The 10,397-nt window shown below is 46.3% G+C and overlaps 1 protein-coding gene and 1 long non-coding RNA gene across 4 annotated transcripts in view; one reads left to right on the forward strand and one right to left on the reverse strand.

Annotated features, from left to right (window-relative positions):
• Positions 1-3,655, forward strand: part of LOC106961394 (nesprin-2-like) — a 41,344-nt gene extending 37,689 nt beyond the window's left edge. The window contains exons 7-12 of one of the 2 annotated variants that reach the window (XM_015055111.1): positions 687-1,002; positions 1,121-1,221; positions 2,092-2,307; positions 2,506-2,652; positions 2,904-2,959; positions 3,032-3,655. In XM_015055111.1, coding sequence (XP_014910597.1) covers positions 687-1,002; positions 1,121-1,221; positions 2,092-2,307; positions 2,506-2,652; positions 2,904-2,959; positions 3,032-3,206 — 1,011 coding nt within the window. In that variant the 3' untranslated portion in view covers positions 3,207-3,655. The remainder of the gene's footprint in view (positions 1-686; positions 1,003-1,120; positions 1,222-2,091; positions 2,308-2,505; positions 2,653-2,903; positions 2,960-3,031) is intronic. The other variant, XM_015055112.1, reaches the window with a different exon arrangement.
• A 3,025-nt stretch (positions 3,656-6,680) lies between these two features.
• The window catches only part of LOC106961386 (uncharacterized), a 10,946-nt gene continuing 7,229 nt past the window's right edge, over positions 6,681-10,397 (reverse strand). Inside the window, exons 3-4 of one of the 2 annotated variants that reach the window (XR_001427765.1) lie at positions 7,656-8,965; positions 6,681-7,377 (exon numbers count right to left, since the gene is read on the reverse strand). This is a non-coding gene — a long non-coding RNA (uncharacterized LOC106961386). Of the gene's footprint in view, positions 8,966-10,397 lie in introns of both variants that reach the window. The other variant, XR_001427764.1, reaches the window with a different exon arrangement.

Consider the following 10,397-nt stretch of genomic DNA (forward strand, 5'->3'; position numbering starts at 1 on the left):
CAGCGGGGGTTGATTAGCTGATTTAAACAGCTGCTCTACTGATGACGTGGTGGGCGGGTTGACCTGTTTAATGCTAACGGAACCAAAACACACCGAACTGCGCAGCACATGCTAAGGCTATCAAAGTCAATAGCGGGCTAACAACAGTTAGGCTAGCATAACTGACCCACTGCTCACTTGTTCAGTGTTTTCTTTAAATTAAAACTTTTTCCTCACCTGTGAAATGTGAAACTCTTGAACCTTGTTATCTATGGCTGTCATAGGGTTGAATTAACCGCTAAACACTTCGTCCATTTTTCAGATTCTTTGCGTGATTGTAGTATTTTCCTGACCAAAGGACAGCAATGGCGCACGTCATGTCCGGTCCAGTAATATATATCCATCCATATCAATGCTGCTGCCTCTGTCCTCTCGCTTCCCGCTACTCAGGTGTCAGGTTACATTAAGGTGCATTCAATGTTATCGGAAAAAAGAGTTTCATGCGCTTAATGTCCGATTTTCCATAACTATTTATTGAATTCATAGTCGCCAGCTGGGGTGGCAACAGGGGGGGCAAGGCTAGGGTCTCATTTGCCACCCCAGTAGATCCGGCCCTGCTTCCTTTGTATTTCTTGGAGAAAAGAGGGCGGGGCGGTCAGGTCCAAACAGAAAGATGAAGATTCATCCTCATCCTCTTCCTCCTGCAGGTGTTCGAGGGTGACACGGTTCTGACCCGGCCTGCAGATTCTGGCTATCCTTCAGAGTCTGTCCTCCAGTCGGACCTGGAACCATCCTCGGTTCCGACCCCTCTCAGAAGTGAACCTTCAGAAAACCACCAGCTCTTTCCTTCAGATTTCAGACAATCCATGAACGCAGCACCGACCGGGCTCGCCCATCGACCTCCGACACCTCCGCCATCGCCTACCCATGAGCACCTGGGGCTGGAGTGGGACCCTTCGGTAGACATCGGCCGCTCACTCTCTCACGACGATGCAGACTCTTCCTACTTCAGCGTCTGTACAGGTACTGACCCGACCCAGTTCCTCTCCAGTTCAGAACCCGTGATCCAACATGGCTGCCTCAATCTGAGGTTCTGACCTGAGGATGATGAAGGTCAGCTTCAGGCCGCTCCTCTCTGCAGGTCTGTGCCAACCAGATGAGACCAAGAGGTGGAGCTATCTGAGCTCCTTCGACTCCCGCTCTGACATCAGCGCTGACATCACAAACCAGGAAGCAGCTCTGGTGAGTCACATGACCTCAATCGCAGAATCAAAAGTGAAAGAAACAGACATTTCTGAAGATCTGGGTTCATCTGCAGATTCAATCGAGCAGGGGCCCGGCTCAGGTTGGGGTCCTGGTCCGATCCTGGTCCGGGTCTGATCCCGATCCGGTCCAGGTCCGATCCAGGTCCGATCCGGGTCTGATCCCGATCCAGTCCAGGTCTGATCCTGGTCTGCGTCAGATCCAGGTCCAGGTCTGATCCTGGTCTGGGTCAGATCCAGGTTCAGGTCCAGGTCTGGTCTGGTCCTCAGAGTTGTCACCAGGTCTCCATTAGAAACTTGTTGTTCACTCTGTCCCCTTAACATATTTGGACTCCAGAATCCAAATCAGTCCGACATCGAACCTTCAGTAAGAAACGCTCCAGGCTCCTCATGCCCACTGGGATGAATGGTGGAGGACCTGTGATGCTGTGGGTCTCTCTCCTAAGAAGCCAGATGCAATGACTGGAAACATGAACTGTTTGAAAACCAGAAGACTTGAAGCAGAAATCTGGATTCTGGTAGAAAACTGCAGATGGATCTTTAGTCTCTTGGACTTCATGTCACATCAACCCAGAACTGTTTAAACCTTCTAGCGCAGTGGCCCCAGCGGGTCCTGGAGGCCCGACATCCTGCGTGTTTTAGTTCTCTCCTGGTTTAACGCAGCTGGATCCAATGATGGCTCATTGTAAGAACACTGACCTGCTGAGGAAGAAGTTACCACCAGCAGGGAGAGAACTGAAACATGCAGGATGCCGGAACCCACTGTGGGCACCACTGGTCCTACAACTGACCACTGGTCCTACAAACTGACCAAGCACATAACCATCTGACCAAAGTTACTTTTCCACAGGAATGGACGGACCAAACAGAACCAGGTCTGTTCTCACCGGTCACCATCAGACAGGAAGAGGACCAATGGGCCACCTCCAGTCCTGAAGCAGATCTCAACAAGCCAATGAGGTTTGATGGAGGGCGGGTCAAGGCGTGGCTGAGGGTCCAAAGCTCCGCCCCTGCAGAAATAATGACTTCCTGTTCCAGGGCGGTGCAGACGGACAGAGATGGGAAGGTGGGCTCGCTGACTGGAAGTGTTTAAGAGCAGGTTCTGAAGGTTCTGGTTCTGTTTCCGGTTCTAGATGAACCTTGGTGCTTTAGAGTTGGTTCAGCCAGAGATTAAATAATAATCCCTCAGCTTCATAGGCTGAAATCTGACCAATCAGAGCCCTCAATCCTCCCCTCGTGATTCTGATTGGATCTGTGTTTTCAGGATCCTCTCCATAGTGATGTTCTGACTCAGCAGGATCTTCATTTCGACAGCTGGCGTCGTCATGACGACAGACAGCATCCTCTTCCTGTGCCCTCCTCCAGGGAACCAGCAGGAGCTGTGATTGGTTACCTGCAGTCAGCTCTACAGGTGAGTCCAGCAGGTTACAGGCAAAGATGTTCTGGTGGTGCTGTGGTTGAGCACAACCTACATGTGGAGGCCTCAGTCCTCAGCGGGGCCGTCACAGGTTCGATTCCCGCCCTGGTGACCTCAGCCTTCTCTCATTACCCTCTGTCAAATAAAGGCCATTAGAGCCAATAAAACCTTACAGAAAAAGAGATGTTCGCTGTCAAGAGGCGTCACTCCTCCAGAATTCTGATGATCTACTTCCTGTTGATCAGGAGGAAGAGGAGTCGTCTTGCTGTGATGAAGAGGAGCAGCTTCTCTCTGAGCCCAGGTGAGTATTCAGGTGTTCCAGAACCAGAACTTGATCCAGTTCCTGTTCTGCTCACACCCATTCCTCCCACAGTAGACCTTCCTCCTCCTCTTCATCAGCACTCCTCTTCCTCCTCCTGGCTGCTGCTCTCGCCCTGCTGGCTGGCCTCATCCTGGTTGCCATGGAGCCTCCCTGTCACCGTAGCAACAGGATGCCACGCTCCCTCCATCTGACACTGAGCTACGTCAACGGGCCGCCCCCCACCTGAAGCGGGTCAAAGGTCAACCCTCAGGGTCTCCCGCCCTTTCAGAACCAAACCCCAATCTCCTGAAGCCACTGCTGATCCAGTCCAGTTTGATCCTGTCCAGTCCGACTCTTCCAAGAGTCTGGCAGGGTTTCTCCTAACTTGGCAGCAGGAAGCGTTGGTCCCACATCCTGGATCTACTGGTTCTGGAGGTTCTGCATGATGAACCGGGTCTAGGCTCCTTAACTTCAGAATCGGACCATGACCAGAATGTGTTCGTTTGGATCTCTTGGTGCTGATCCAAGCTTGTGGAAAGCTTCCTGGAATCTGCATGATGAATTCCAGGATGTTTTCCCTCCAGCGAGTTTTCCGGCCGTCCCTTCTGCCTTGCTCTGATTGTCTTTTTCAATATTTCTTGTTTGATGGTTTTTTTGTTCCAGGTTTGAATTTTTTAAATATTTTAAATTATTAAAAAAAAAATTAAAATAATTTTTAAAATCTCTGTCTAGATTTCAGGAAGATTATCTGGGATTTTCAGGAATTCAAACATGAATGTGGCTCTGCCATGTGGAACATTTCACTTTTTATATTTTGTTTCTATAAATTAAGAAAAATCATCTGGACTGTAGAAAAAAATTCTGTTTTTTGTAAAGGAATAAAATGAATAAAAGTTGTGAATTTGCTCCAGTTTTCACCTTGATAAAAAGACGGAATGTTTCCAGTATGATGAACGGCAGCGGTTCTGTTTGGACCCGACCACCCTGCCCTCAGCGGTTCTGTTTGATGGCCGGATCCGAATGGTCCGGTGATCCATGAAGATCCATCGGCTCCAGCTGCAGGGAGGATGGTTTAATGTGAGCAGAGAAAAGATTCCAGGGGATTTTAGATCACAGTTCAATCCCACACTGGAAAAATCCAGTTTCCACATTTAAGCGCTTCATGAGCTGCCTGGAAACACCTGGAAATACCTGGAGAGGCCTGGAAGTTCTTAGGCTTGAGCGGGTTGGGCTCCAGGTGGTTCTGCCCAGCGAACCGGCTGCAGGTTCATTTTAAATCAATTGAGGAAGAAACCAGAATTTCATGTTTTCTGATCGACTGAAGGAAAATAAAACCTGCAGCTTCCAAACGTGCAGACATGTTGTGTCCATAGAACATGTTGGACCAGAACCAGCAGATTCCAGGAACATTCCAGAAGCGTTCCAGCTCCTCCGGCTCCAGGAATGTCAGGCCTGTCCTCTGTCAGAGGAACACTGGAAGCTTTGTTCGGTTCTGCTGAGACTCAGGAGGAGCTGCTGGTTGAAAACCGGCTGGGTCAAAATGGAGTCTGTGCTACGTCATAACAGAACCCCAGGAAACGGAGGCAGTCAGAAGTTCCCAAATAATAATGTTAAAGCCCCAATGTGAAAGATTGGTACCAACAGGTCGGTACCGACCCACTGGTACCATCCTCAGAGGTTCTCCTGGTCACCACTAGGAGGGCCAGTGGATCACCTTAATGTTTATCTTTCATAAACAAACATTCATTACTATCTTCATTTGAACTGTAGCAACATGTCATAGTGTCTCCATGGTTACGGTCCCCAGTGTCTCCATGGTTACGGTCCCCAGTGTCCACTCAGTGCAGTATTCAACCTGCAATGAGCTCACTCAGCCACCGCTTCCCCAGGGCATTATGGGTAAACTCACAGTATTATGGTCTGTATTGACTCATGGGACTCACTCCAGAGACCTCACACACACACACACACACACCAGTGACCTGCTGCAGCCACATTAATGGTTCGATTATTTAAACACACGTAAAGATGGCGGCTGCTATGAATCAATCTCAACCCAGAGACGTTTTTAATAAGGCTTAATAATTTGTCCACTGGGTGACATGAACCATAACTGGTCCCAGTCATTCCCAGTCTGAGTCCATCTGATGGTCCCACTGCAGTTCTGCTGGATTACTGGGCAGTCTTGATGGAACAGCTAAATCTGTCCAAGCAGCAGAAAACCAGGACATGTTTACCACCACCAGGTTAGATCAGAGTGACCTTTGACCTCAGGAGTGCAGCTGACTCCAGTTGGATCACTCATCAACTGATGGCTGATTGGCGATCCAGCCAGCCGGTTCTGGCTTGGCCTCCAGAACCGTCTGCAGACGTTTTTCCTTCAGTCCAGAGTAAAGATGGCGCCTGATGGAGGAACATCAGGACCTCCCAGTCTCCCCCTCCCGTCCACTTCCTGTTTCTGGTCCGCTTCCTGTTTCATGTCCTCTTTTCACACTGATCCCCTTTTCAGCTTTCCTGGAATCCAATTAGAGGAGATTCTTCCCAGCAACTGAGAACCTTAATTCCAGCTCCACCAATAGAGGTGAGAAGTGAAGATAAGTCAGGATCAGAGGCTTCACTGCTTAGGATGGAGACGAAAACACTGCTGGCCCCAGCTAGGGCTTCGGCTAGCAGCTTCAACTACCATCTTTAGCTAGCGGCCTTGGCTAGAGGCTTCAGCTAACGGCTTTGGCTAGCAGCTTCAGCTAGTAGTCCTGCAGTCTTGGTCCTGGAATAGTCAATAGTCTATTGAGTAGTGTATTGGTAGTTAATGTGCTATTGTTAAACATTTTATTAAAATTTGCATTGCAAGCCAACATGATGATGACAGCATTAAAGCTAGCATTACGTTTTTAGCTAATTTTGACTAAAAAGGCAAAGTTGACTAAATTGATTAAATTAGTTCCTCAGTATGTTAGTGTAATCCAACATGATTATAATAGAATTTAAGCTAGTATTAGCATTTTAGCTAATTTTTCACACCAAAATGCAGTATGATACTGAATTGCAAAAACTGCTCACTCTGCATGGAGTGTTACCGAAGATGCTAGCATTTACTATAATTAATATTTTAGCTAGCTTTAGATTTTTAGCTAATTTAACTTTTAAATGTTTTTTTTCCACACTACACGGAGTATGTTACTGTAGGTAACATCAGTAGCCTAGATGTTATCAATAGTATGTCAGCTAGCTTTAGCTTCTAGCTCCTTCTGTCTTATAATCTGCTGTGACGTTAGCTTTGTAATCACTGTTCTGCACCACTTTCTGATACTCTTTTGGGTGGGATTTTTGCATTGACTTAAAGCTTTTGCTCCAACTGCTTTTCTTTACACATCGTGCATCCTTTTGCTTTTTTCTGCTGCTTCTGTTGACGTCTTACATTTCTGCAAGTCTTCTGTTTGTAGACTTCTAATGCTTCTGCCATTTTCACTAAAACCTTTCAGCTTACTGCTTTCACACTAGTTTTAGTTTATGTTGCTGTCCTTCATCTTTAAGTTAGCTGAGCTTCATTTATCTTATGTAGGACTTGCTTAACTTCTGATTTGAGCAAATCAGAGCAATAAAAAACTGCATCATCAGCAAGCAATATCCAGGAAAAACAGTTAGTTTCCAAGTGAAGCTGCTGCTATTCAAACTGAACAGAGAATAACAGAAGACCATCAAATCAGCCAGTCAACTCTGCTGCAGCCATCTTCGAAGGAGAAGTTTATCTGTACAACACATTTCAGCAGCAAGGTGGGTCAATGTGCTTTACACAACAAAAACAGAAAATTACAAAATTATAAAGGAAACAACTGAACAAACATTACAGTTTGATGAGTGGCATCACCAAAACCACCGACATCACCACACAAGACGCCAAGTCCATCAACCATCAGAGGCTGAAGGAGCGACGATCTGCTGCCGGAGGCGGGGCTACAGGAGGTTTCATCTCTCCATCCTTCATCTCTCCATCATTGTCATCTCTCCATCCTTCCTTCCTATCTTCTCAGAGTGGGCGGGGCATCATAATGAGATCACTGCCCACTAATCAGCAGGAAGGCTTCTCATTGGCTGAGAGAGGAGGGACCGGCCCATGGCGGGGATTGGCATGATGACGCAGATTGAAGCTGGCAGGTTGTTGCTGCACATAATGGGATTATGATGGAGCAGAGCAGCAGGCAGGACGTCTGGTGGTGAATGTCTCTGTTCCTCTGCCCTCACAGCGTCATGAAGACGATTGGTCTGAGCGCTGAAGCACACATCAGCGAGTCCTGGAGCTCCCAAGATGCTCCTTGGTTAAGGAGGGAAGCCACCTTATAAATGTGACCTGATGTCAGCAGCAGTGATCAGGGAGGAGAACTGTTGGAACGGGAGCCATGCTAGCTATTTTAGGAGACCTAGCGACAACAGGACAGCAGATATTATTACATCTTTACAGAGATTCTCAACAAGCATCTGGTCGAGGCTTCAAAGAAACAAACAATAAAATACAAGAAAAGAAAAGCAACTTTGGTTCTGTTAGCTGATATTACGGTTTATCTTCCTTTGGTTCACACTATGTTAGCTACTTTGGCTTTGCTAGCTAAGTTAGCTTAGCTTACTTTCTCCTGCCTTAGATCAAATTAGGTTAGCTGAGTTCATCATATCCTTTCTTATCTTAATTTCTGTAGCTTACTTTCTCATTAGTCCCTTAGCTTAGTGTAGCCGCCTTCATTTGACTCTGCGTTGTGTGTAATGGGTGAAAGGAACCAGCAGATGAGGACGCTGGGTGTATTGCAGCAGGTTTATTCTGTTTAAAACCAAAGTATTTTCAGCACAGCAGTTCTTGGGCTCTGGCTTCCCCACACACACCTTAAACAATCACAAGAACAAAAACAACCACGTTGGCACGGTAAGCTCGATAAATGTTACTAGCGTGGGAATTAAATACCTAGTACAGTCGTGAGCTAAACATAAAACAGTTTAACAACAATATATAAGAAGTTGCGAGTTTAGGAAACATACTGTTTAGGACATTTTGAATATTTTAATACACAAACAGAAGACAGCTCTGTACGATAACCTCTCCCCAGCGCAGCTCGGCCGAACTGAGGAGGGCAGCGGGAAAACACAGGATGTGACGTGGAAACAGGAAACAAGAAAATAAAAGCTTCTCCACCAAAATAAAATACAATTCGGAAACCTAGAAAAACAAATATAGATAATGAGGATGGACTTGGGGTGAAATATAAACATTTTTACACACTTGCTACATTAGCATAACTTAGGTTACATGTTTAACTTCAACAATAGTTTTAGACTGATTTATCTTTGCTTACTTTAGCTACATTTATTCCACCTTTACATTATGAATTGTATGAGCTAAATGTTTTCAAGTCAAGTGAACTTTATTATCAAAGATCTATGTAACAGGGTTAACACAGAAGTTTGAAATTGCGTTTCATCAGACTCCAATGTACAATTAAATTAAACATATAAACATAAATAAGACATTGACAGTAACCCCCCCACCCTCCCACACATACAGCAGAAGTGCAATCAGTGGACATACAGGAAATGTGAGGTAATGCAGATGCTGCAAGGTGTAAAGAGTAAAGTGCAAGTGGTGTGTGGTGTTTGTAGTTTATCTTCCTGTGGTTCATATTAACTTAATTTATGATTAGCTTCATTTAGATTTGATGATTGTAATTAACCCCAACTTTATTTCTCCTTCTGTAGTTTATGATCTCATTGCTACATAATCCAGTTTATGTTTCTGTAGCTTAGGGTTACAGAAGCATAACCCTAAGCTTATCGTCGCTGTTTTCCCAGTGAGTGATGAGCTGCAGCCTGTTGTTCTCTGTGGTTCTGGTTTCCTTCCTGCTGAGGATGAGCAGTCAGCGCAGACAAATCCTCCAGCAGAGGCTGAGCGTCGGAGCGCCGCATGAATCAGCAGCATGGGACACGGAGGGACGGACACGGAGGGACGCGTCCAGAGAGACAGCTCTGTCCAAAAATGAATCAGATTTACTGCAGAATAATCTCGCATCTCCTGATCACTGAAGAGCAAACACACATATTAAAGATGAATAAATATTTACACTCTGAAGCTGCATTCAGAGTTAGATCCGCTTCAGTTAAAATATTTAATCTGCTTCCATGAACATCAGATTAAAGCTGTGATGATTCTTCTTCCTCTTTTCTGGGATTCTCTAACCTGCTGGATGTCTGATGGCGACTTGGTCCTGTTTTCTGGAGCTTGGAGCTGATTTCTGTTTCAGTGGCGGTAAGATGGCAGCATCAACCCAGAAACATTCAGGAGAACACCAGAAGAAGAAGTGACATCAGGAAGGATCTGACAACAGAGCGCCAGACTGACAGGCTTCCACTCTGAGGAAGGGGATCGCTGGAGCGAATCAACAGATTATTGTAACTCAACCCAAACCTCTGAGACCGCAGTGTCAGGCAAACAGGAAGTGTTAGCAGACTGGAGGAAAAAGGAAGGAAGTGTGTTTTCTGCTCTTGTCTTCAGAAACCTGGAAGCTGATCAGCCTCATTCTGCTTCATTTTAGAGCTAAACTACAGATCTGTTACAGAAAGATTCTCCATTATGGAACATTAGCTTCAGGTTGGATGGAGCAACAGCTGCAGCAGGATGGCTGTTCTGTACACTGGTTCTGATCCGGTTCTGAAGCTCCAGCGACATTGGGTGACGACAGGATGACAGAAAATCAGGAGTGAGCGAGGAAGAGGAGATGGGGTGGAGGAAGGAGATGATAATGATAGTGATCCGGATTAATGAGCCGAGAATCTCCTCCTCCTTATTCTAACATCTTTGAAGCTCCTGTCTAAATCTTTCCTGAATGGAAAACGATGTTCAGAACTGGACCAATCAGGACGGAGCTCCAGCCTAAGACCAGCTGCCATGATGGCGGCATGATGGCGGCCAGGCTGCTGGACAGCGGCGGAGCAGCCCAGAACGTTCCATGGTTCTGTTTCATAAAACCAGTCAGAGAGAAGAGGGAGAGGCGGGGGGGTAATCCTCTGTGATGAGTCACACTTCAGTGTTTTGGCGGTCTTTAGTTCAGAGACTGGCTGGCACACACACACACACAGCTTGTCTTATTTGTGGATGGGGGTGCAGTGGGTTTTTGGGGGGTGGAGGACGCTGACATGCATCGCTGCACCGCCACTGAAAGGAGAGAAGCTCATCTTTTCCCTCCATCCAGCCTCGTCTTCCTCAATCTGAGCCACACACACTTCTAAACCAGAGTGATGATGATGATGATGACGACGATGATGATGAAGTTGATAATGATGAAGAGCCAGAAGAAGGAGCAGTGACCAGATTCTCTGACACATATAATAATAAATAACTAGAAAATTCCGCAGAAATTTTAAGGGGCCTGCCAACTGTGCCCATCACTTTAAACCCAGC

Source organism: Poecilia latipinna, unplaced genomic scaffold (assembly GCF_001443285.1).
Source record: "Poecilia latipinna isolate Pla-1442-1.1 unplaced genomic scaffold, P_latipinna-1.0 Scaffold1295, whole genome shotgun sequence".
Taxonomy (NCBI): Eukaryota; Metazoa; Chordata; class Actinopteri; order Cyprinodontiformes; family Poeciliidae; genus Poecilia; species Poecilia latipinna.